Source organism: Podarcis muralis, chromosome 5, assembly GCF_964188315.1.
Source record: "Podarcis muralis chromosome 5, rPodMur119.hap1.1, whole genome shotgun sequence".
NCBI lineage: Eukaryota > Metazoa > Chordata > Lepidosauria > Squamata > Lacertidae > Podarcis > Podarcis muralis.
Genome location: NC_135659.1, coordinates 78,138,184 through 78,165,458, shown reverse-complemented (window position 1 = coordinate 78,165,458; position 27,275 = coordinate 78,138,184). Strand labels below are relative to the sequence as shown.

The following is a 27,275-nucleotide window of genomic DNA, read 5'->3' as shown; positions in this document are numbered from 1 at the left end:
ACCCCTGGTGGGAAACACTCTCCCCTGGGATTACAGGCTTGTTCTGAGCTTCCTGTCAATAACTTGAGGCACAGAATAATCTAACGCATCTGATTAAGATGGGATACGGTTGGAGTCAGTGGGGGAGAACATGTAAAAATAGAAAACGTGTTTATAATAGGCAACATTGTTACAACTTCAGAGACATAAGGCTGTTTTCAGAGAACTTACATATTTGCTGCTCTCACCAATTTTTTACCACTAAAGTTAAAAAGAGGTGGGAAGGGGGATCTCCCAAAGGAGATTTTTGAAGGTATTATTGTGGGAAAGACACAGCTAGGCAGAAACCTTCACTAAATGCTCCTAATGCAGTGGTTAGACACAAGCTAACTGGGAAGAAATTCCCCATTAGAAACAGAGGGATGAGCACAGCACCTTGGCTAAAGCTGTTGGAGTGATGGGGAGCTGATGCACTCCAACTCCATCCATCCCTGGACATTCACTATCACTACTGAATTACCCAAATATAAACCATGTCAACTGCTCCGTTCAGTCCAAAGGGTCCATGCCAGCAACTTGAGGTTGCTACTTGCACTGCATAAAGGTGCAATTCCACTTGCTAGCCCATTGGGCAATGTGGTAAGTAACCACAGTGATAGAATATATTCGTCATGCTGTACCAAGTGAAATCTGGCACAGCAGTGGATAAGCGTGTGAGCTGTGAAGTCACTGGCTGAGTGGCTTGAGGCAAAGCGCTATAGCCCTGTCCGGATGCCTCGCGATTACAAAATGATTGAAAAGGACTTGCCCACACTTGCTGACCTCGCCACCTCTCCTGTGTGTTGGGAGGAGGAAGGTTTGAGCTATATGAATGTAAATTTCTTATGTGATTTGCGACCCTTGTTGTTTTGTGGGAGAACACCCCAATAAGGCTTAGAATAACTTCTCATCTACAACATGGAAGTATTGACCTACCTTATCCGAATGTTGTAAAGATTACTGCTAAGGAGAATATACTGAACCCTTTTATTAAAAGGCATCAAAGCAAGCCAGTTCCAGTGGTCAAGAGGTGGACAGATCTCCTGTCTATAGTTTCTCCTTATACCGCCTTCATTTGTCCTAGAGAAGGCTACTCTAGGCCTTTTATGAAATTCTGACTAACAAGCAAAATGATCAAACCGAGCATGCATGCATAAAAACACTTGTATAAAAAATTTATTCTGTTCACAGGGCCAGTATTTTCTTGCTATGTAAATGGAATTTGTAGGAAGGTGAGGCAGGTATACAGAATACACACGAGTCTCCTTACCTTTACCTGTTTACATTACCTGTGATTCTGAAACATTCATTTCAGTATCTGGTTTGAATGTGCAAATTTAAGATAAACCAACCTCAAACGGGGATTTAAAAAGGCCCTAGGGGCTGCTGACATGCCTGATTCATTTGGAGTGGCAGTGCCAAACAGCAGCAAGGTCAATGGTCCTAGAATGCAGATTAGCACCTGTAATACAGCAAATTGAGTGCTACCCAAGATCTGACAGTTATATGTGGTTAGATGTGTATGGCTAGTGTTTCCAATTATCCATACCTTTGAATATTGGTGGTTTTGAGGCTCCAATTTCTTGTGGTTTCAAGCATACCCAATTCTTGATGCAGGCCATAAGTGCCAATTTAAGAAAAGTGAACATGTGTCCTGTCTTTTGTACAAAGGCACAAGATGACATACCAGTCAACTCTGTCAAAGCAGGTTGACTAGCGATGAGTTCATGTTGGAGAATGCCTTAGCTCTCCAAACTCTTGAAAGCAAGACACATGGAAGATGCAGTATTCTGAGACTCTCCAAGTCAAGAAAGCAAATGGTCTGATCTCTATAAAAAGTATAGCTATAGTCATCTTGAAGAATACAGCGCTTCCTTCCTAAACAATTGTCCTTGTTTGCTTCTAGAGAAGAGTGCCAAGAACCAGCCATGAAAAAATTGTTCTGGCTGTGGATTGGAGCTAGAGGGAAATCTTCAGAACCAGGCTGCCCCTAGATAACTTGATATATATGTAGGATACAACATGCAAGGCACTGTACAAAAATACCCAGAGAACTGGCAATCTACTATTTGGCTGCCAATGTCTATGGTGTAGAAGGCCACATGGAATCTTGACTGTGCCTCTGGTCCACAGTTCCTTGGGCATTTCATCCTAGAGCGCCTCCACACCCCACATCCTTCCCCAAAGCATCTCCTGACAGCTATTGGCCTGCAGCCAGCCATTCAGCTCTCTGGGTACAAGAACACACAGATGCTGGCATTGCGTTAAGTTGTAGGAATTTATTTTAAATAACCTACAGTTGATTAAAAGGGGATTCATGATAAAAATAGAAGATACTTGTTGAGGAAAGACTGCGGGAAACTTGTTTTTGCACCACACTAAGCTAACAATGCCTCTAAAACTAATGGATTATAGCAAAAAAGGTTTCACATTAAAATTCTGCTTTAATTTTTTTTAAAGTTTTTGTACACAATTACAAAAGAAAAAAAATAAAAAGACCTAAGATCTTGATTATTTTTCCTTTTTTTTTTTTTTTTTGGACCAAAGCTCGCTTCCCTCAAAATTTTATTGACCTGTGAAAGTTCTTTTTACACAATAAAATCTTTCAAGTAAAAGAGAGGAGGGTGGAGTTTTCTTTTTTTTAAAAAAGGAGGGAGAAAAGAAAAACAACCCTGCCAAAAAAAGCAAAACAAAACCCACAAATGTGGATATTCCTGATATATATATATCTATATATATATATATTATGTACTCAGAACAAAGTATGATGGGAAAACATTTTGTTACCAATTTATTTGTACTCATAATGCATCAACCCTCCCCAGCCCATTCCTTCCTACCCCCTGCAAATCTACATGATCTTTAAGATCAAGAAGAAAAAAAGCTTAAATATTTTAAAATAATTAAAAGTAGTAAAAATTCACATTAACAAAAAAAGAAAGAAAAAGAAAATAACACTCAAGTCAGGAAGGATCTTCCCATCATGCTTTGCTTTGAAGAGATGTTGTATTTTTATTATAGGTTTTCAATACCATGATGGTGGCAAGTAAAAATGAAAACAACTGGGTGTTTCCATGATGACTGTTGTGGCCAGAGCCAGTGTGCTGAGAGGGCTTCAGTTGTGTTAAATTAATTGAGGGAGACGGGGCGGGAAATTAAGGGAATCCATTTTCTATTAAAATATAGAAGTTATTGCAAAACCCTAACTGTAAAAACACACCAATATCTCATTGGATTCTGTATACAGTAGCTAATGATTTCCAAGCTCCTCAGTGTAATGGTGAATTTGCCTGGCAGAAGGTTAACAAATTCCCCCATCCACTTGTCCTCCCCCTCCAGAGACAAAAACACAAACCATACAGCTAGAATTTGGGTTTCTGAAACAGGTTTAAATAAGTTGTCCATAGGACAACTGGCTCAGCAACTCTATAATATTTCCAGGCCTATCTTTTCTCAAAGATGTTGGGTATTTCATCAGACACTCGCTTTCCCCTCCCGACACCCCCCTCCCCTCCCCCAAATATAAAGGACAAGTAAGGCTCACAGTTTTATCAATCTCCCTAAAACCAGGCTATTCCCCTTCTCATTCATAAGATTCAGCCCATTAAAATCAGGTTAGAATTCAAAGTCTTCATCTGCCATGTCAATTGCCCAGGCAAATTTCTCCCGTTGGGTTTTGTTATAGATCTTCTCTATAGGTATTCCAAATTTCTTGCACCTGGAGGGAGGGGGAGAGAGAGAGATAGAGAGAGGAATAAAAAGGGTGAACAGCAAGAGGTGTGTACAGCCAAACAACTACAAAAGTGCATCCCAGCAGAACCAATGCCTCTTTTCCTTTCAAAGACTAAAGCAAGGCACTAGGATGGAGGCTGCTCTTTCTTCCCCAACAGGCAAGAGCTTACCAGGCAACAGAAATCCTAGGATCCAGGTAATTTAGTTTGGAGGTCCCCAAGGCAATCTGCTTGTTTTCCTCCCGGTCTGTAGCTTGGACCTCCAATTTCATCAGCTGTTCTGCAACCCTTTGTACTGCTTTCTTCTTACTTTCTACGGTCCTGTGAGGGGCAAGGAGATACTTTTTTTCAGGTGGGAACTATAAATGGCTTTTCTTTCTATGGGAATGAAGAACACCCAAACAGACCTGCTAGGTGAGACCAAAGGCTAATCTAGTCCAATATTCTGTTTCCCACAGTGCTCAGCCAGATGCCTCTGGGAAGCCCATAAGCAGGCCATGAACACAAAAGCCCTCTCTCTCAGTTGCTCCACAGTTACTGGCATTTAGAGGCATGTGGTCTCTGATCCTGAAGAAAGGCTGCAGCTATCATGACTAGCAGCCACTGATAGCTTTTTTCCACGACAGGCATGAATTTATTGATTCTCTTTTTAAAGCAGTCTAAAAACTACATACTGTGGTAGCCACTACACACTGTGTGATAAAGGTTTTTTCCCTGACAAGTAAGGGGAGACATGGCAGAGATATATAAAATTAGGCAGGAGGTAAAGAGGTTTTTTTCTTCCCTTCATATAGTACCATCCCAGTGACAAGGTGAGCCATTTGAATAGAAATCTCAATTCTGAGCAAAGTTGGTTTCCCTGAACGCCATGCAGAAGTGTTTGGATACACGCGAGCGTCACAGCAATGTGACTTACTTTTTAGATTTCTCATCCCTCCGGACCTTGGCATCGGCTTTGGCGCTTTTCAGTTCTCTTTTGGCATCAGCCAGCTGTTCCTTCTTGGCATCAATCTAGGGAAGGCAAAACACAAACAGAAAGCAGGAGATGGAAGGTGTGGAGCTGATAAGCTGCAAACAGCTAGTAGACTTTTGTCTCCATTGGAGTTCTAGATACCAAGGCAGTGTCTCTGTCTAACACACTTCACTGGGTGTCCAACAAGCCTTTTTTTTACCTTGACTAAAGTTTCACAGAAGAGCTGGCTGGGATTTACATTTTCAGATAGGCATGCAAGGATCAAACTTGCAGAAGTGATTACCAGGACTTTAGATACCAAACTTATGGCACCGCACTTAGAAAGGAACATTGATTCACTTACTGTGAGTGGCATAAGAAGATATCCATTTAGAGGGCTGTTTCTATTGATTTGCCCAAAGCAGGGAAAAGTGACTTGAATAATCTCACCCAAGCTCCTCTGTGCAGTTTGATCCATGACTAAGCTTGAAGCAAAGAGTAGATCAGGCAGCCATCATGGCAGACAATGGTGTGTACCAGCCCTGTACCAGCCTAGAAAGCCCATTCATGGTGTGTGAGCTATTATTTGTTTCTTAGGTTGTCACGGGAGACAGAGCAACATGGGGAGGCTAGGTGAGATCTAAGTGCAGGTTCTGAAGAAATATAAATGGTCCTCTAAGGTGGAGGCTGAATGTTCTGGAGAACGCTTTTTCTGAAGGAGGCCTTTACAAATGCATACAGCTCTAAATTGTAAAGCCGGGCGAGAATAAATGCAGACAACCATGTTGGTACAGCAGCATCAATAATGTCAATGTTAGTGGATTCCTGGATACCCTAGTAACATTTGCCGTGATCTGCAGAGGAATGGGCAAATGCTGAGTTTCAAAGGCAAAGGGAGAAAAGTATATGAAAGAAATAAAAAAGAGTAAACCTGAGCCCAAAGTCAGAGAAGAGAAGGAAATAAGAAAAAACAAGTCATCTTTGGGCAATGGCAGGGACTAAACTGAAGGAGGCACTAGGGTAAGGATAGTCTATATAAATATTCAAGTCACATGTTACGCCTGGGAAAATCAGGAGATACAACTCATGGGTAGGGAACCTGTGCTCCTTTAGATGCTGATGGACTCCCAGCTCCCATCAACCCCAGCCAGCATGGCCAAAGTTCAGGCGTGATGGGATGGGGGAGCCTAAGTCCAGCAACATCTGGAGGCCCACAAATCTCCCACCCTGGGCCTAGATGGATGTTTCTCAGGCCAACCAGAGAAGACCCAAGGTTTTATCCAAGAAATACCTGATGTGTCACAAGTCCAACAGTATGCACTGTCAGACTAGAAGCCCTGGCAGGGGTGCCAAGTTTGCTTCTGTTGGCAGGAGAATCCTCTGAGCAGACCCTGCCGAGTTGCAAGTTTATTAGATGGAGGGGGGGGAAGAACCTAGGGCTCAGGAAAAGTTTGTGGCAAAGATTCACATGTACAATTACACAAAACAGAGCTTGCAACCCTTCATATGAATAATGGAATTCAGGAAACAAAGTGTGAAATACAAATAGTCAATGGGTGACTAGGGAAGAAGTGCATGACGCCATATAGATGGAATCCTCCAAATAAAATTCCCATCATCCCCACTGCCTATTTAAAGGTTCAGATGCACTGTGCTAAGTCACGTCAGGAAACTTTCTCAGCCCAAGCAATAATGGGTTTGTTCTAAAGCAGAGACAGGGAACCTATGGCTTTGCAGGTGCTCTTGGATGCTAACTCCCTTCAGTTCCAGCCTAGCAACATTTGTAGGGCTACAGGTCCCCCATCTCTGCTCTAAAGGAATGAAAAGCAGAAGCTGTATGATCTGCGGCAAACTAAGTAAGATGATCTGAAGCTGAAGGCTCGCAGCTCCATTTGCCTAAGCTGTGACTGACAGACTGTTCAGCTCAGCTAAGAATAATGGGACAGGTGAGTTGAGGGGGGGGGGGAGAGTGAAGGCAAACAAGTCGTTATCATTCTGTCAAAGCTGTCAGTCCTAACAACTGAAGCAGCCAGGTTAGATATTATGAAAGCCAAAAAGAACACCCCACTGATTAATAAAACAGATTCAGGCTGTAAACCAACCTAACCAAAATGACCTCAGGGTTTTTGTCAGAAATAACCTGAAAAGTAAAAGGGTGGTTTAGACAAGCAAAATATAATCGAATACTTGATATAGGTAGGCTTGCAATTTTGTGGAGGAGGAAGGTGGATAATTTTGTGTTAAACCACACCATTATCCTCAAGCCATGGAAATGGAATAGTTATGTTTTGAACTTGCTTTAAGTTCACAAGATAATGAGGAAGTCATAGCCTTTATAGAAATCTGCACAGAATACTTTAGAAAAATAAGGCCTGAGCCACACAAATAGTTCATCACACGGTAAAATAGTTTTTGGATCTGACCACTTCAGACTACAGGTGGGAGAATAATTGCATGTTCAAGCTTTTCTCCAGGAATGTGGATACAGAAAATGAGCACATCAGAGAAACTACTACGATCGAAACTTTCTGCCTGCCTATTTAATTTTCTAAATGCAAGGAACTTGGAAAAAACATTCACTCAAATGATTTCTCCACCTGTGGGTCTCAAGTGGTACAGTCCAAATACAGCTTTGCCATGTGATTGGCAGTTTGTGCAGACAAGCTGGAAGTCTTCCCTGAGATCAACTGGTCAAGAAGCTTTCAAATTCAACAATGAAACTTTTCCTCAGCACTGATATTTATGATGCCTCAGATAAACCTCAGGAAAGCGCCCAAGCATATGTATCATTAGCTTAGTCTCTTGTTCTTTAAATCAAGTTATTCCTTTCCCCAAGAGTGTCTAAATACAGATAGGATCCAGAAAACCAGGAGCAGAATTTTGCTCGCACAAAGGGGCTCTCACACCTTCACCCTTCCTGAACAATCCCGAAAAAACTGCTCCTGGGAGTTGGTGGTCCCTCTCAAGCAGCATGGGAAATGGGCCAGGAGGTTCAGCAGACTGTCCTTATTTGAAAGACATGCTTTCTGGTCATGTAAGGGACTCTCTGGAGTTTGCCCAGTGTCCTGTGAGTAAATCAGGATGGGAAAATGCATCATAACATCAGATAGCTGTCAGGAGCAAAAAAATTATTATGGTACGTTTTGTGACCCCACTAGAGATGCTTTATAGATATTTCTCCTCCAGGACTAAAAGGCAACTTGCCTGATGTGCAATTCAGTCAGAAACAGGAAGGATTTGAAGAATGATTTTCTGTAATAAAATCAAGCAGGTTTGTCTTTCTAAAAATCAGAGAAACAAGCTTCACTAATGAAGTTAGAGGAGAGCTTGACGCAGGTCAACTAAGTAACAGAGGTAGCCAAACTAAGTCTTGGTTTGGGTTTTAACAAAAGGAAGCAGTCAGTTACCTTGCTCTGTAAATTCATCATGGATTTCTCAAAGGTCTTTGGAGGCGCCCTCTGGTGGTTGCAGAGAATAGCAACAGCTCTATTGGCACGGTTATAAGACAGGATCTTTGCTGGGACATTATCATCCGCTAGAAAAGTTTAAAATGAACAAGTGAAATTTGCATTTCTGTATGGAAAAGTCTAGCTCTTTCTTGGATAATTTCACTTTTTCATGGGGAAGAGAAATTAGCAGCTTGGCTCTCAGCCATCTGTACCACCAAGCTTATAATGGGACTGGGGGCTGTAGCTTAATAGTAAATAACAAGTTTTGCATGCAGAAGGTCTGAGGTTCAGCCCTCAGCATCTCTAGTTAAGGATCTCAGGCAACAGAGGGGAGAAATGGAGTTCAGAGGGATGACTGCATACAGAAAGACTTGCTCTTTTGAGGTGAGTCCACAGCTTAGTGGCAGAACATATACTTTTAACAGAATCAGAGAGCAGGAAAGGTTTCTGCCTGAGACCATGGAGTGAGTAATACTGGGGGTAGATGCAAAGCAGATTTCTACATTCCTTATGCAGGCTTGAACACCTTAAAGTGCTATGAAAATGCTAAGGATTACAACTTGTATTCTAGTGTATTCAGTTTAAACTCCAGTATTCAGCTCCAGTATTCAGTTTAAACCCCTTGTATTTCAATAGTTATCCATGGTCTCTGATCTAACCATTATTTGCCTCTTGCATTCCTTCTCTGCAAGCCTGGGCTTGCTGGATTTTAAAAAGGCACACCACCCATTTATATGGACAACACAAACAAAACACCTTTATCAGGCAAAGCCCAGGGTCAAGCCTGCCTTCATTGTGGACAGAACATTATCTGATTAAGGTGCATATTACAGACATCCACTGTGGTGGGAGATGGGTTATAATGGTTTTCTCGGGAACTAGTTAAAGTAAAGAGACCCCTGACCAGTCGTGGCAGACTCTGGGGTTGCGGCGCTCATCTCGCTTTATTGGCCGAGGGAGCCGGCGTACAGCTTCCAGGTCATGTGGCCAGCATGACTAAGCCACTTCTGGCGAACCAGAGCAGTGCACGGAAACGCTGTTTACCTTCCCGCCGGAGTGGTACCTAGTTATCTACTTGCACTTTGACATGATTTCGAACTGCTAGGTTGGCAGGAGCAAGGACCGAGCAACGGGAGCTCACCCCGTCACTGGGATTCAAACTGCTGACCTTCTGATCAGTAAGTCCTAGGCTCTGTGGCTTAACCCACAGCACCACCCACGCCCCTTGTCTAAGGGAACCAAATAAATCTTTGAAGGCTGTTAGAGATTTACCAAGTGTCCTGGCTAGCTGTCTTCTCTCTGGCCTGGCTAATTTAGGGCAGCCTTTGTCAACCTGATGCCATCCAGATGTTCTGTACAGCTTCCTAGAAGTTGTAGTCCAAAACATTTGGAGGGCACCAGGTTTGCAAAGGCAAGTCACAGACACCGTTCCTATTTGAAATGTTTCAATACACCTTTGAAGATCTCTTGGAAACCACAGTTGTTTTAAGAATTCTGTGGTCTCCTTTGACATTCTTCGCCACTTGGCACTGGATGACAAGCTGCCTCTGACCTAATTCAAGGTACTGCTGGGCACATTTCAAATCCAAAATGGACTTGGAAAGGCACAGATTTCAGTTCCTTCCTCTTCAGAAGGTCAGCTAGCCACAACAGCAACTTTGGAACTTTGTTCAATGTGGTTCAAAAATAATTTCCTCTGAACAGAACATGGAACTGTGGAGAAGCCCAAGTCATTTCCAGTCAGTGGCTCTTAAGCCTGCATTTGGATCGATGTTACAATCAACACAGAAACAGAAAAGTATGAGGTGTGCTAATCCAAAAAGTACTTGCCAGTTGTGAGCTCCTTTAGCTGCTGCTGTAGCGTAATGGAGGCATTATACGTTCGAAATACCTTGGCTGTAAGTCCTTCCATAAGGTCTTGAAGATGCTTATTTAAGATGCTAGTCTAAGGGGAAGAAATAAAGAAGGAGGATTAAATTAATTCCAGCATTCATCAGCAGAACACCTCAACCTGTGTACCCTCCTTACTCTCGTAATTTGAGGAGATGGGAAGTGGGAGGATGAGCCTATCAGTGGCTGGTAGCCACCATGGATATGTTCTACCTCTGCTGTCCAAGGAAGTATGCCTCTGAATACCAGTTGCTGCGAATCACAAGTGAGAAGGGCTCTGCTGCACTCAGATCCTGCATCTGGGCTTTCCATAGGCATCTGGCAGGTCACTTATGAGCTATATGACAATTCAGCAGAAGGGGCAGATACACTAACAGATGCAACTGGGGAAAATGGTTGTGGGCATGGCATGGAAGCAGATAATATTACTACTACTACTACTACTACTACTACAGCAACAAAAAGGTAGAGTCTGCAGTTGGGGAGGCTGGGGTATTTTGTACAAGAAAGACACATTTCCTTTTCATGTGACGCAGATACTCCAACTAAAATTCCAAGAGGGACAAACTCATCTATTCAAGCTAGTCTTAAACCCTTTCCAGATTTTTTTTTTTTTTGGGGGGGGGGTGAAAGACCACCTCCAGCCTGTGTGTCAAATTAAGCCCACCAGGTGAGCCAATTTGGTCCACATGGACATCTTTGGCAGGTCACACCTCCTTGACACTCCCCTGATGACACATGCATATCAGAAGAGGCAGCTGCCAAGGAACAACTGGGAGTGCACGTTTTTTGGCAGCTTACCTTCAGCACTGTTTAAATTTGGCACTGCTGACATTGTTGCACTCAGGAGCTCTGGAACAGAACCAGATCCCTGCTGCTTTCCGAAAGGCATGGATCCACCCAACGCTATATGATGTCAGGCATTTAACGTGTGGTGAATCTTTTGGATTCCACCTCTTTCTCCAACTCTTACGTAGGGACTTATCAAAAAAAATTCCTTCCAGTAGCACCTTAAAGACCAACTAAGTTAGTTCTTGGTATGAGCTTTCGTGTGCATGCACACTTCTTCAGATACACTGAAGAAGTGTATCTGAAGAAGTGTGCATGCACACGAAAGCTCATACCAAGAACTAACTTAGTTGGTCTTTAAGGTGCTACTGGAAGGAATTTTTGTTTTGTTTTGACTATGGCAGACCAACACGGCTACCTATCTGTAGTAGGGACTTATGAATGCTTGGTAGGTGGGGAGATCATGGGAAACTGTTTCTGCTTCCATCTATATGCATTCATTAGAGCAGGCATCCCCAAACTTGGCCCTCCAGCTGTTTTGGGACTACAACTCCCATCACCCCTGACCACCAGTCCTGTTAGCTAGGGATGATGGGAGTTGTAATCCCAAAACAGCTGGAGGGCCGAGTTTGGGGGTGCCTGCATTAGAGTGTTCTCTTCAGATGCATGTAGATCAGAAGTGGAGCCTGTCCCGTCCCGTCCCGTCCCCCCGCCAGCCCCACCAGTATACTCAGTGTCCCCAGAATAAATGCCTGAAAGCGGATTTAGTGAACTGGTAAGCTGGTAATAACAATCCTCTGAACCTCTTTGGACTACAGCCAGTTCCCATCATCTCTGACCATGAGCCATGCTAGCTGGGGCTGATAGGAGTGGAAGCCCAAAATCCCGATGGTAAACAATGGAGCTTGTGTTACACATTTTTATGTGTTTTCAATCTTTACAGGGCACCCTATAACAAAAAGTTCTCAGGGCAGCTTATAGGATAAACGAAAGAGGAATGCAATCAATTGTGATGCAACACTAAAACCAAACCCCAAATTAAAATAGAGAAACAGAAACAAGCCCGCAGTACTGTATCACACATCCTTCTCTCAAACTGCTGCTACATTGCAGTGTCTACGAGGGCAGATTTCAGTTCCATGAACTCTTCTGATAAATACAAAACTGCCTGCACCATAAGCAGCCTGTTAAAAATTGCACCCTTTTCCAAGCCAGTGTAAAGGGAACCATAATCACAGCAAGAATTCCAATTAAAAAATCCAGCCAAGGTTATCATTTATGATTAACTCTCAAGTACCAGGTATGGAAGGCACTCACATTAAGTCTATCAAAGAGGTCATCTTCAGGCTGTTTGTTTTCCATGAACAACTGAAGATTCTTAAAAACCTACAAGGCAAACGGATGGGAGAGAAGAAGACCATTAGAGCATGAAAAAAAGAAACTGGATGGACATCATTCCAACTTGATGGTGGTATAACGTGCCCCTCACTAATTCACATGTCCATGCTTCCATGTACACAATGCTGAAGGAACACTGTTCTCTACTGGCCTACAGGAAGTGTGTTGGTGGATCCTGCAAACAAGGGATAGGAGTACATAGACCACTATTCATCAGTGGTGTGGGGGGGGGGAGGGGAAAGAAGCAACAAATGTTTTCCTGAGTGAAGAGGTATATTAAAGAACTGGGGTGCCTTCCCAATAAGAACAGGCTGAAAGCACTAAGGTAGAGATGATTTTGGGGGGCGGGGTGAGCTACACAACTTTATAAAAACAATTAACACTATGGAGACATGAAGAAAAAGAAAATTAAAGAAGGATCCATTAACCATGAAGGTTAAATGGAACCTCCTTGTTAGATGCAGTTGGTAAGAGCGTGAGACTCTTAATCTCAGGGTTGTGGGTCTTTGGGCAAAACAATTCCTGCATTGCAGGGGGTCGGACTAGATGACCCTTGTGGTCCCATCCAAATCTACATTTCTATGACTCCAAGATGTGAAATATTTATGTCCAGATGGACACTGTACTTACTCAAGGTGAGATCTAAAGACTCACCAGAAGAAAGACAATTCAGTAAGAAGACTTCTCAGACTCCCTTTCATTAAATGTTAAGTGCACAAGAAAAAATTCTTACCCTTTTCTCAACGGGGACTTTGTTGTAGTATCGTATGGAATCCTTTCCAAGGAAGTCAAATTCTACCACATATTCCTGGCCATCCAACTCCGGATGCAAATTAATATGTTCTACACGGAGGGAGCAGCAGCCCACTGTGTCAGCCGTCTCCCCTTCCTCTTTCTCATTACCAGCTCTCAGAGCAAGCTGCAAATATGAAACAATGAAAGAAGGCAGAGAGATGTCACAAATAGCATTCAAAACAGGAGGCATTTTTAACACCATTGGTTCGCCAGTGAGAAGCTGCTTCAGGATTCCTTGTGCTAAGAAGCTATCAGTTTAAACTCCAGAGCTGAGATTATAGCATTTGTAAATGCAACTGAAAGAATACACTAGGCTTGGTCCCATGTTATCTATTTGCTTAGGTGACTGGGGGCCTGTCTGTGTGCCGTCCACATGCCTTACTGAGCTAACACGGGGCAGTGCTTATGGGTAAGTTAGTGCCAATTTTAGCACTGATGTTGCCGCAAAATTCCATTTATCATCATTTGATTCCAGAATAGATCTGCTCACTTTAGCTGCCACCTCTTAACAGCATTGCAAAAAGTAAATTGTGTGCGCATGTATGTACATATGCAGAGGTGTCCCGAGGAAAGTGGGCAGAATTTTACCCGTACTCATTCAGCTCATAGTTAAGCAATCACAAAAAGCAGTGCATTTGCCAAGGAAAGCTTCCCATCTCTGCTTTAGAAATATTTCTGGAATATTCAATTCCATTGGCACCTACTTCAAACATCTCTCCAGCACATTTAGTACCGTTGCGCTTAGAAGCTTATCAGTTTCAAACCAATGCTTCAACAAGTCTAGGCCGAGGAGCCCTGCCTAGGCAATAAAAAAAGGAAGGAACTGGAAAAGTGACAGATTCTCACTTTGTCAATGAAGTACAGTGCAACCGCCCTCTGCCGCACTTTCATCTCTTTGGACTTCCAGTCTTCTCGATAATTATTTCGAATCTTATCTACACATTTCTTCAGTCTCCGAGCAGTCTCATATTTCTGCCAGTCCTTCTCACCCTGCAGAGGCAATCACAAGGAATAACATGATGACCTGCTCCAAAGCATAGAAGCTCCAGTTTGGAGATAGAACATATTTTAAGAATACTTTTCCAAGATTCCCACTGTACAGACATTATTCGACTTGAACATTATTGCCTATTTCAGAAGTGCCTAAGGGGTTAAGAAGTTTTAAAGACCCACTAAGCTGGTAGCAGAGTCGCAAAAAAGTAATGAAGTACTCTTTGGATCTTCCATTTAATGACACATTGATTCCTTAGGAACGGTCAGTAGTTCAGTAGTCCCTGGTTCAATTCCAGCATCTCCAGGAAGGGCTGGGAAAGACTCCCGTCTGAAATCCTGGAGAGCTGCTTGCAGTCAGTGTAGATGCTGCCGAACTAGATGGAGCAGTACAGGGAAGATTCCTATGATACAGAGCATTGGGCATGTCAGAAGTAGCTTGCAAGTTTTCAGACAAACTATCACCTTGATTCTAGAACTGGGATTCAACATGATGTACTTAATAGATCCTTGGATGTTCTCTGTCCATGACACCAACCAGGTCACCTTGTTATCATGCCGGACTTCTTTCCATTTATGTCCAGGGGGAGGGGGAGGAACTTTTGAATCTCTGTACAGGGGGGGGGGGGGGGGACAAGAACACAACAATGATTTCAAAACTGAAAAGACTACAAACTGTGAATAACAGCAAAATACAACCAGGAAATAATTTATTCAGTTTAATTCATTGTAATCGAAGCTGGCACCATTAATTGAAATGAAAGTCACAATATGAACTGTCTAGATTTGCCAGATATTTATAGGCCTCAAGCCTGGCAATCAGAAAAACAAGTAAATGTTTGCATCAATATATCTGCTTTAAGGTTCTTAAAGGTTTTAAAGCAAACAAGGCCTATGCTATTCTTACAAATAAAAACAACAATTTTAAGCTTATTGGCATGTTAAAAACTACTATGCAATTTAGACACTGTAATGTTTTGAAACAGCCCTGTTGAGGTATGTTAAGAAGCCTTTCCCTCTGCAACCTTTACCCTGCCCTCACGCTTCTACAAATCACTTTTGCAGAAATACTAAACTGCCTAAGCAGCTGAAATCTGACCTCACTCCATCAGCTCTCACTATCCAGTCCTGCCTTGCCCAAACCTTGCTTACTGAATATAATACTTTGCTCCTGAGGCAGACCAGGCTATCAATATTCTAAGGTCTTCTGAAACTGGGCAAATTGCTCTTTTGCCTTAAAATATAAGCTACCATGTCCTGAACTGCAGATTTTTTCAACAGGTCTGACACAGTAAACATTGGGTAAGAGAGATCCCATGTTATTACAGTATACCAGGGACCAAGTTGTGATGGGGTTATACCCTCCACAATCTATTAAAGTTAAAGAGATACGATGGAGTCTGTGAGCTAGGAAACTGGTCTGAAGTGATATAAGGTGAGTGATTTCTTAAAGCTAACCAAGTCTTAGGCTGAACAGTAGAATGCCTGTTTGTCTCAAAGTAAGCTACTTTGAGCTTTCCGAAGGAAAAAGAAGGGTGGAAATGCAACCACCACCACCCACTAATATTTAAAAATTAATAAATAGATACAAACATTTGAGTTTTGCCAGTTCACAATACCTTTTTTTAAAGAAACAAACTAATGATTTGACAGTTGTTTGTGAACTACGGTGAAAAGTTCACAAGTGAAACTTTACGTGGTATGTACTGGACTTCAACTCTTGGGCTGCACTTATGTTAAAGGAGAGACCCTACAAAGTAACAACAGATTCTACTTGGCAGAGAGGCTATCCAGAGCGAAAAGCCTGAACACAGCTGCTACGCATTATAACCAAAAGTCACTCCTAGCTAGTGTGTGAAATCTTCCATGCTCACTTGCTACAATTGATGATGATGTCTTCTGGCATTATCCGCCTCTTCAGCATGCCCATTTTGGGATGGTTTCCACGCCCTCTGAAGAGACCCGGAGGCTCAATCTTAAAGTTGGCAATTCTTTCCTTATGGTTATCCATGATACAATAGCCATATTCTTTTAATAACCGCTCGTTCTCCTCTTTAATTTTCTAGGGGGAAACAAAACACCCACAAAAAAGGAAAAAATTACAACACACTCCAAACCACACTATAAATTATTCAGAACCAGAGTTACAAGAAATTCATTAGCTCCATCCAGGTTGTGCTGCAAGAGGCATTTTACAAGTACAGCAAAGCACAGTGAAGGAAAGAGGTTGTGATTTTGAGAGTGTTAATAGTCACAGGCCTACTCAACACAGTTTAGAAACAACTTGAAATATCCCCAGCATTTCAAGATCCCATCCTTCCACCATGACTAGCCCATCTCAACCACACTTCTCATTTATCTGAAGTCTTATCTCTGGGCCAGCCTTTAATCCCTTCCTTAATTCACCATTTAGCACCCATCATATTAGACTGTACCCTTTGTTGGCACCTTGAAACAACAACAACAAATTCTAAATCAAGTTACCTGTTTTTCCTCCTTGGTCATCTGTTTTCTGGCTTCCGACTGGGCTTTGAAATACTGACTCATATGGTTAAAGTCACACTTGCTGAGGCTGGTGATGGTACTCTTTTCTTCATGGGTCATTTCCTGCAAAAAAGAAATCTGAATCTGTAAAACGCTTAAAAAGGAAACTGCACTCCACCTTGTTTTCAGCAAAGTCAGTTTGGATGCTGCTATCATATATAAGATCAGTGAAGTTACAACAAGAGCTATATACCTGTAAAAGGCCAAATGCAGAATGGAAGAACATCATGGTTTCATCTTTGAGAGTTATTAACATCTAATTAAGAAAGAAGGCATCCTTCAGCAAACCACACTCAGTGCTGAGAGATGAAACCTTATCAACATTCTACACCAAAGAAGCCTCTGAAGTCAGGGACTGTATGTCAAGTACATTCCTATAATTTCATGTTATTTCCAAGGGAGCTTGAAAACTTGATTTTAAACCCCTTTCAGGGACAGAATGAGGAGCACAGAACCGAATGGAAAGAGGGAGGCAAGGAAGAATTCCAGATTGCTGTGCAGATTCACACGCCTGGACTCAGGAAGCCCTTCTTAGCTTTCCTCTAATTATTAAATTTTTCACCAGGCATTGCCCAGGATGGATTTGATATTCGAGCTTTTTTAAAGAATGCTAAGACTCTCAGGGTGCCAAATATTGCACTTGAACAATGCTCCTGCAGGCATTGTTTATTACAGAAGTATCCCTATCTCCTAGGACTCCAGAGTGAAATATAGGAAGCTCTCTCAGTTTATGTGAAGAATGCTGTGAGGTATCTAGGCTGAGAAATGATTTCCTCCAAGCAGCTAAAGGCAGAATATGGTACTTCTCTCCAACCATTTCATCTTCACAACAACAGTGAAAGATGGTTGAAAAAGTGGTCCAATGTCATCCAATGATACTACACTAGCTAGTATACATTATTTTGATCATACTTGTTCCATGTTACATGGAAGAGAAGAGAACGCAGCCAGCCAGCCTGCCAATCCTGGGTCACCCGTGACAGCCTATTTAATATACTTCATCACTTGGCAGATTGATTCTAGTCAGGAAAGCTTTTAATAAAAGGTTCCTGGTCCATAGAGTTTAAGTAGAACGTGCCTGTGAAACCCAGACACATTTCACCGTTTCAGACAGTTTGTGGCCATTCTAGGACAGTGCTTCACACAAAGTAAAAAAATAGTAATAATTAAACCATTTCAACTTAACCATAATATTAGGCAGCACTGCTATCACCAGGCAAAAGGAGCTGTCTCTTCTTCGCATGGCTGACAGCTCTTGTAGTTCCCAACTTTAGGATACAGGTACAACAATGGATACCAGACAAGATGCCTCTAGTCTAAGGCATTATTTAAGCTCCAACTGCTTAAATCTTGGCAACCATGAGCATACACAAGCATAATATAATTTAACTTGCAAAATATATTTATTTAAAAACCTAATTTACTTACTAGACAACATTGACTACAAACTGGGGGGCACAAAATTTCTTTGAATAAGCAATTTATCTGTGAATTCTAAATATCCCAAAATACAAAAGCCGAATGTAAACCTCACTCATGAACAAATCAACCCTCCTGCTTAAACACTACAAGGAAATTCTCTATTTGCCAAATGGAGGAGGGTTGACTTCACATCTCTGGCTTAGATTTCCTCTCGACTCTCCTCCTGCCCCCTTATAGCACAAGTAGGAATCTGCTTTCTTTGCTTCTTTCTCTTCTTCTCCTTCCTGTTGTAGGAGTTTCTCTCTTTTCTCAGCCAAACAAAATGTAGCAAATCTGTTCTATTCCTCCCCAGAACATTTCATATTCTCTCTTACTCACTCACTGAAAGTTGCACATGCAGTAACAGTGACTGGCTGTTGGGAAACGCCGAAGGCAAACAGAAGCAAATTTCCTGCCCTTCCTCAAGCACAGAACCCCAAGTGTTCAATGAGGAAGCAAAGAAGGAATGAGCCATCTGCAACTACCTTAAAAGCAACAATTTAGCAGGTGTCCAGGCAAGTGGCAAACTGCATGCCTACTTTAGCTACCTAAGGAACCAAATACTCCCACCCTTCCATAACCTCGACCATACCTTTCTCCAGTCTTTGAAGAAGTTTTTCCTGAATATGTCCTTTGTAGTGTATTCGTGATCAAGCATTTTTGCAAAGAACGTTGCTACTTCTTCTGCTTTGGGACTGAGCTTCATAACTTTACCTACAACAGAGAAGGCAATCCATGAGGAAACAGGAAAAAATGAGGTGGCATCCTACAGACGCTCAACCCCTCAACCAGCCTACTCCTCTTACCTTCTCTCTAAGGGATCCAGGAACATCCCTCCCCAGCGTTGGCCCTCTGTGAATATACAATGCACAGCCAAAATAATGACCCTGCAAACAAGTTATTGAACATCCTTGTGTTTCAGGGGAAGCCAGGGGTCAGGAGGAGGAGGGCTGTAACCAAAGTCACACACTGGGCTCCAAATTTTACTATGGGCAGTACAATTTTACTTTACATTCACTAACCTAACCCAGCATCTTTACATAAGTTAGCATGAAAATAGTGTTGGGTCTGATTCTAAGTTTTTTTCAGAAGCGAATGAAGTCAGGTACTCCAATCTTGGGTTCCTGTTTTGCTTTCAGAGGAAGAGCACAGGAATTTTTGCTCCATTAAAGAGGGAGACCCTGGAACCGTGTTAATATGCGAAATGACCAACATACAAACAAGGAGAGGAGGAATTAGCTCCCAAACAGTAGAAAGAGCACACTGAAGAGGACAAGGCTAAGTTAAGAAACCCAGCCATCTCAGACGCTGCCTGTCTAATCCAGTAGGGGGAGCTATTCCACTCAGGAATGTGCTCCAGCTCTGCCCTTAGGAAGAAGTGCACTCTCCAATGAAGTATGGCATTAATGTTTTGAATTTATCCATTGAGTTCTATTAACTCTCACTTCCTTCTCTGGAGATACTTAAAAAAATAAAACACCTTTCTTTTTATTTCTCTGAGTCTTTTCTACCATCCTCTTTACCCAGTCACACCATCCCATTCCCACTCAACTGTCAGTCTGCAGGCATTGAACACATTCAGGGTTTGTTTGGTATTATTGAAGAGGAGTGGAGTTATTCCTTCTTAGTTCCTCTGCCCAAGTCTTCTTGCACTTCTGCAAACCTCAAGGGTACCCCGAGTTTGCCAACGGCATCCTCCTGTGTGTGGCTTTCGCTATTTCCAGATAATTTGCAACAGCATTCAGATAACTGATTTGGAATTAGAATACAGGATGATGGAATCTCTTAACTCTTCCCCCGTGGATGTACAGTGAGACTCTTCTCTGACTACAGCGAGTTCAATCCTATTAGTCTACAAGAGGTGAAGCAATCAAAGGATTTCCATGCATCATAGTAGTTCAGCTGTATGCTCCCACATAACAACATTGGCTTCCACTAGTCCTAGTGGGGCCGACCCCATTATATGCATGAAGCAACGGATAAAGGCATCAGGCTCTCATGGCAGAAAATGTAATAGCTGACATGCCCATCATCAGACTGTCTTCCTCTTTATCCTGTTCTTGAGGATCATATAACTGGCACAAGAGTCCTCCATATTGGGCTGATTTTGTGCTGTGTGAGAGGACACTGGTATTTCTAACTCCACTGGCTTAAAAAGTTGTTGTTAAAAGGCTGCCTGCTTGATATACCAGTGATTCGTGACTGTCCTCTTTCCCCTTGACTGAAGAATTGTAATAGAGGCTCAGCATGAAATAACTAGCTGCACAGAAAGGCAGATTTTTCCCACAGCTCAAGGGGGAAGCAATTGCTGCATCAATGCGCTGCAGACCCAACATCTCCCCCTTTCTAACCAATGTGACTAATGTAGGCCCAGACAGTGTTAACGTCACACCAGTCTTCAGTGCACCCAGAGAAGGTGCTTGCCAGCATTCCACAGCAATAGCAAACAGGAACAAATATCTCACTTGCCAGCAGCCTAAAGAGTTGGCATCGTTTCAGAATAATGGATTCCTGTGAAATCCAATCCAGCCACTACTTGTACTGGTATAGTTAAGGCAGACAGAGAAGGCAATATGGAGTCTTCATGATGCATAGGGTGTGCCCTGGGGGGGGGGGGAGAGGAATTTTCCATCTAGCTTAAAGGAAGTAAACTATAGAAAAGTACTACAGAAAACTGCTAAGAAGAGCACTTCTGAATGTTGTAAAAGATTTATGGCCATCTGATCTATTTTGTAACATCTATTTTGGAAGATTGGGAACATAGGAATGATGTTCACTTGACATTTTGTGCTCTGATAGGGATATCAAACTCACAAGGGCACAGAGGTACAATCTGAGGTTTGTCCTTTCGAATACTCAGAAGTACGATCAGAAAGGGACTGGGTCCCTGCTTCTATCTATCTTTGAGCACGAAGGAGGTAGAAAATGGAGAATGAAATGTACAGTCCAATGCCTGTGGTCTCATAATGATAAAACAAGGTTAACGTAATTTCTGAATGAGACCAGTAACTACATCGAGTGTTCATGTGCTATTAAGACAGTTTCTAGGATGATTTGGTAGGGAGGCTGAATATAAACCATTTGGGGATTTTATACATTAGTGGCAGCTTGGTCAAACTGCATTCAACTGATTTCACTGTGATAGGACCAGAGGTGTTTATTCCCCTGAAAATATAAATATCAAGTTAATTTAAATTGCTCACAAACTTGCTTGGGGAGATTACTTGGGCATAGATGCCATAAGCTTTCAACTAACTCACATGGGCCAATTAATCCCTCTCACATTTCATATTTTAAAGGAACTTGAAAAAGTAGTTTCTAATGATGGCAGCAATCTCCGGAGCCAGCATAAATAGTCATGTCAACCTCCTTTTCAGTAAATTTAATCTCTCAAACACTGGAAAGGTTCCAACAGTCATTACAGATGAGTCAGAACCAGGAAATTCAACAGGGATAGGGTGGGAAGAAGATATGGATAATCTCTGAATTGACCTTTGGTCATTGGGCAGGGACAGTATGTTAAGTGGCAATACCTTGCTCTGGAAACAAAGGACCCTCAACCAGCTTTAGCAAGACAGAACTAGAAGTGGCCCTCAATGAGAACATGCCTTGCATTCTAACTGGAAAGATGCATGTAGGCAATGAATGCACATCAGCTGCACATGAGGAATTCCGCTGCCAAAAACAACGGTACTGGGTCAGACTTGAAAAATAAAACCACTTTAAAGGAAAATATTATTACCAGACAGCACTCACTGTCATTAAAAAAAATGAAAGGGGAAAAAGCATTATCTCTGAACAACTTTTGCTGTGAGAACCCACCACTGAAATTCATTCCACTTTCTCAAAACAAACCTCATTTAATATGACTGGATACTTCACAAGTGTCTTCCTATGCAATTATGTATCTTTCCTTCCTGCTACTAATGCTTTAACATTTCTAAATGACACTGTATTCACAGCTATGGAAATGATCCAGCACTTCTGTGCAGACATCAGGGAGCACAAGGGAACACTGTATCCTGTCTCTGCACCAGTCACAATTCACTGTCCACACAGGGGGACAAGAGGGTTAAGGATTGTCACATCACAAGCCTTGAATGGAGGAGGAGGAAAGGGAGATGGACAGACCTGTACTCAGCAGACTCCAGAATCCAGTACTGGTTGCATGGTTGTGCAGATGAAATTCCAACAAATATATAAACCATCAGCCACATTTTACCAGCATGGGATGACCCTCCCTACAAGGTCTCCCAGTATAGCTTTTTCTGCCTTATGAATGCTCATTATAAAAACACCTATTTCTCCACCAAACACCAGCCTTTAGTAGCTTACCATCATAGTAGAATTTGACATTTTCAGGCACAGGTTCATACGGTGGTGCAAACACAGGGCCTTTGTGTTCCAAGAATTTCCACTTAATACCTTCAGGATAGCGCTCTTCCTCCCACCTTTAAAAAAAAGGGGTGGGGGGTGGGAGAGAGAAACATGTACTCATTCAAATGCCATATGGATTCAGAATCTACAAATGGGGCATCATGAATGCTAAAATTAGTCAATTCAGCAAATTCAACAATCCATCCTTTCATTTACTCCATTTACTTCTTTCATTTTTATAATGCCTTTCTGCCAAGACACTCAATATAATTTAGCATATTAGAACAGGAAATGGTACAAAATATTCTCAGCTTCCTTGCCTCTGACTTCCCTGAGAGGATATAGGTATTTCTTAAGAAGCCCCAGGAAAGGCTGGGGTGGGGCTGCCCCAACAGTTCTCTTAGGACTTGGTGGTTATATTCTTCTTCGCCTGGGCTTCCTCATTTCCACCTTCCCTCAGGGCACATGGGTTTTGTTTTGTTTCATTTATTCACACAAAACTTCTATTATATTTTAATCTAGAAAGCCAACCCGTTGTGCTACACACATTACCCATGTCTGCATTTATCAGCCAGCACTTTCTGACTGCCTCACAAGCAAGACAATATATTCCAGGCTTCTTCACAACGAAGCTAGCATTGTTTTTATGTCAGTTTAGATGCATGTCTTACTTGTATACACCACTTGGGGTGTTAGTAAAAGCAACAAGGAGAAGAAATCCCCAGAGTAACCTGCACTAGGGTCAGTGACCTCTCCTGTGGTCAGAAGAGGGAAATGATGATTAATGTTGCTTGAGGTACAGAAATGGCACAGGCCAAACTCATCCCCACTTAGAAGTCTGTTGGGTTGTACTGGCAGCAGGGGATGACACTTTTCTGCAATAACACTAAATCCAAACCTGAAAGGCTCAAATTCTCAGGTACTTGTCATGTCTCTACAGAAAAACCTGAAATAGGCATTCCGGTACAGGGATTCACAACGTATCACCAGTGAGCCATATCTTTCTTCCTAGATTCACTTAGCAACTGACTTATGTGTTTAGTCTATCTGTATTTCAAGCGGCAGAACTGAAGGTCACATAATATCTTACAGCAGAAGCAGGCACTGGGTAAAGGGTGGGTAGATGCTATTTTTAAAAAGTTTTGTTTTCATTGTGTGTAGAAACATACAGAGAGCAGAGATACTCCTCAACGTTTTTCTATGGTGTATACCAGGCAGGAAGGGAGAGAGGAGGGGAGAGGATATTTTAGCTTCCACTTTATTACTGTGTGGAAAGAGCTCTTAGCAACAGTTTTTAAGGTGTCCTGCAGCTATCACACACTGTGTGAAGTAGCTCCAAAAGAAATAGTGGTTGGATGGGGATACAGAAAGATCCTAAAAGATAAAAAGAAACATTGGAAGCAGCCCAAAGTATCATAAATTACCTCCATGCTAGTTTCACCAGCTCTACCACTTGGAAAGAGTTGCTATGACTTAGACCTTAGCCATTTTCACCCCTGGCTATGTGGGAATACAGAAAGACTTTATCTACCACTACAACTAGTGCTGAGAATAATAGCTTGATTCCTCATATTACTTATCTGATAGAAGGTTGGCATTACTCCTCTAAAATCTGATAGAAGGTTGGCATTACTCCTCTAAAACCCTAAACTCTAAAACCCAACCAAACAGGATCCTTTTAAAACAACTGGCATCTCTCCACCCCCTCAATACCCCCTGGTCTTTCACTCTGTCAGATCTGCTTGAAGTGGGGGGGGGGGGGGCATCACCAGCAGAATTACATGCAAATTTCTGGGAGTTAATTGGGCAACGTGGGCTAACAGTTTTTATTTGAAAGCAGGATCACTTCAAAAGTGTGGCTGCTGTGCTCCACAGGGTACAAGGGTGGGAGTGGGCAATGGTAAGAACCAGCAAGAAAGCATGGATGAAGAACTCTACATTAAGCTTGAGATATCTGCTTGGCCATGTGTTTGTTTTTCCCCTAGAACTCTTGACGTTTATCAGCTGGTGTTAGGCTGCAAAACAGTGGTGGGGAGACATAGCAGCAATGGCCAATCGTGGCTCCCTGACACGTGCACATATTACAATACATTTTTAAAAAATCTATTCCTTACATTCATATTTTAAATTTAAAGTACAGAAAAGTAAAGACAGAGTGCCCTGCATTGTAATGGGCATCGTGTTTCACGATGAAACACAGAAACAAGAAGCATAAAGCAAAGGAAAATTAAGGTGAATACCACAAGCTCTTCCTCAGAACTATTTTCTATTGAAACTGCCAACAAATTCTCAATGAAAACGATCCTCGGGTTTTGAAGCCATAAAGTATGTTTAAATATCTGCTGGAATGTTTTCACTTAATCAGTTTGTTGACACAGCCTCTCTCCAAGGAGTGTATCTCGAAACACTGGGAGTTGGTTAGCCAAAAGTACAGAACTAAAGAACAAACACCAAAAAGTTATTCAAAACACACTGCTGCACAAAGTGGATTGCAATGCAATACACCATTACGAGACTGTTAGCACTGTGTCCATTTTAAGCAAAATTCAGGATCAAATCAGCCTTGATCCAGAAAACCGTGGAGGGATGCCATGCATTACTCCATGCATAAGGCCTTGAATTTTCAATCTTAGACAGTTGCTTTCACAGACTTCTTTTAAAATTCCTTGTGGTATGAGGTAGGCTAATGCTCAGGAATGTTAGTTAAAAAAAGAAAAAAGAAAAAAAGACTAGCTTTACATCGCTGCATATGCCTAAAAAGGTTGGTTTAGTTTGTGGACTGCAGCCTGTAAGGGTTAACGTTTTGAAGGAAGGCTAAGCAGCATGTTTGTAACACAAAAGCAAGAGTCATGAAGTTTTATAAAGAGTGATTCTCTTGCAAAAGGCATACTAGTTTGGAAAGTAAGAAAATAAGCAGAACTACAAAAAGTATTATTATGGTTCAAAGGAGGTAAGCTTTCAACTGTTAGATTCGTCAACTAAAGCTTCAGTGGATTAATTAGTAGAGTCCAACTTTAAAATTAGGTGCCAAGCTATTTTTTGCGGGGCTGGGAAATAGGAATGTTTCAAAAACCTTCCTTGGAAGTTTTTAAGCAGAAGTTGGATGGCCATCTGTCATGGATGCTTTAGTTGAGATTCCTGCCTTGCAAGGAGTTCAACAAAATGACCCTCAAGGTCCCTTCCAATTCTAAGATTCTATGATTTCGCCTGTTCTAAAATGATGCAGCAGTGTTTTCTATCCCTTGATAAAAAGGTGTAGACTGAGGGGGTCCACTTGCTAGTATAATTCAAGGGACCATTGGTCTGGCTACCTCAGCAACAGGGACACATTCCCTTAGTCTAAGCAACTGCTAACTGGAAGAACAAAATGAAGATAAGAGCCCTGCTAGATCAGATTAAAAGCACCAGCCTGTTCCAGTCTATGGGAAACCTACAATCAGAACCAGATTGCAGCAACAGTTCACACTTGCGATTCCCAGCAACTGGTATAAATGAGACAGGGCTAATAGTCCTTGATAGACTGATGCTCTGTGAACAATAGCATCATGAATAATGAACAGTGGCTGTGAGCGGGTGTTTAAAAAATGTACTTAAGTGAAGGGTAGAGGGCTTTTTGAACGGACATTTTCACTGCTCCTGACTGGCAATTTTTGCTGAGCAAATATAACTTTATGAAATCAGCAAAGTGCTAGTTGTAAACTTCGATTAATTTTTGTGATACTTTTGCTGCTAGTGAAATTGATATTAACAGAAAACAAAAAACTACCGTTAAATGTTCCATCTAATAACAGATAGACATGCCACCTAATAATAAGAGAAACAAATGTTATGACTTCAGTACCTCAGGACTTCTAATAAAATGGATAGTAAATTTTTGTTCCAATGATAAATCAATTGGTTGAAAGCCAATTATTAACCTAACAAATCCTTAACTAGCTGAGAGCTCAAACTGGGGTTTTCCTTTTCCCTCTAAAATGGAAGATAATCCTGTTTGCAGCTTTGAAGTCCAACCACAGAGAGTTTTCAGTCAGCATTTTTTCAGATGTAAGAGGAAGCAGCCAGCCACAGGCTGAAATATCAGAGGTGTGTTACCATTTCCATTTCTGCTCCTCTTCTTTTTTTGTTTTCTTCTTCTTCATGTCTCCTTCAGGAGGCTTCTTATCTTTGCTCTTTATTTTCTTGGGTTTGATATCCTGAAAAGAGATTTTTTTAAAGAGAGAGACGCTATACAGGGAGTAGTTTTACAAGATACTCTTACATTTTAAAACAAATAAATTTTGTAAGAAACCATTTGAAATGTGCTTCTCACAAAAATGGCCCTTGGTCTGAATCAAACTACTTATTCAGTTTCCTACCGGTAGCAAGGAATTATCAATTAACATGCAGAGTGTACCATGATATGACATAAGTAAATTGGTGAAGCCATATACAGGAGGCAGAGAGAAGTGAAAGGGCATTATGTAGAGAAAAAAAGGAGATGAGGACCACTTAACCTAAGGATGGAGGATGAGTTGCAACTTTGTGGTGAGCAGAGCCCAGCCACCAGTATGCTCTCTGCATGAATCTAGCCAAAAATCAGGATCTCTACATTCTGATCTTAACATATACTCTAGATCGAGACATCATGTGTTTTTTTGGTTAATGTTTTCAGATGAATGCTAAATTGCATATTCTAAGCAAAATAAAGTGTTCTTTCTCCACAACCTGTTATTACCCCAGAGATCCAGAAAATATAAATTCAACCAAACCTCCTCTTCTTCCTGTTTCCGCTTCTTTGATTTTTTAATATCTTCAGTTTTGATCTTCTTGGGTTTGTAGTCGACACTGAAACAGATCCAACAATTGTAAACAAATCATTTATTTCCAGTTCCGGATTTTATT

General features: G+C 41.8%; 1 protein-coding gene across 1 annotated transcript in view; it reads right to left on the bottom strand.

Annotated features, from left to right (window-relative positions):
• Positions 1 to 1,172: 1,172 nt before the first annotated feature.
• The window catches only part of TOP1 (DNA topoisomerase I), a 74,655-nt gene continuing 48,552 nt past the window's right edge, over positions 1,173 to 27,275 (bottom strand). Inside the window, exons 7-21 of the mRNA XM_028734997.2 lie at positions 27,143 to 27,218; positions 26,487 to 26,587; positions 22,353 to 22,468; positions 18,610 to 18,731; positions 16,497 to 16,619; positions 15,887 to 16,074; positions 14,478 to 14,622; positions 13,869 to 14,012; positions 12,961 to 13,146; positions 12,147 to 12,215; positions 9,981 to 10,095; positions 8,109 to 8,236; positions 4,666 to 4,760; positions 3,921 to 4,070; positions 1,173 to 3,736 (exon numbers count right to left, since the gene is read on the bottom strand). Of these exons, the coding sequence (XP_028590830.1) occupies positions 3,634 to 3,736; positions 3,921 to 4,070; positions 4,666 to 4,760; positions 8,109 to 8,236; positions 9,981 to 10,095; positions 12,147 to 12,215; positions 12,961 to 13,146; positions 13,869 to 14,012; positions 14,478 to 14,622; positions 15,887 to 16,074; positions 16,497 to 16,619; positions 18,610 to 18,731; positions 22,353 to 22,468; positions 26,487 to 26,587; positions 27,143 to 27,218 (1,861 nt within the window). The 3' untranslated portion in view covers positions 1,173 to 3,633. The remainder of the gene's footprint in view (positions 3,737 to 3,920; positions 4,071 to 4,665; positions 4,761 to 8,108; positions 8,237 to 9,980; positions 10,096 to 12,146; positions 12,216 to 12,960; positions 13,147 to 13,868; positions 14,013 to 14,477; positions 14,623 to 15,886; positions 16,075 to 16,496; positions 16,620 to 18,609; positions 18,732 to 22,352; positions 22,469 to 26,486; positions 26,588 to 27,142; positions 27,219 to 27,275) is intronic.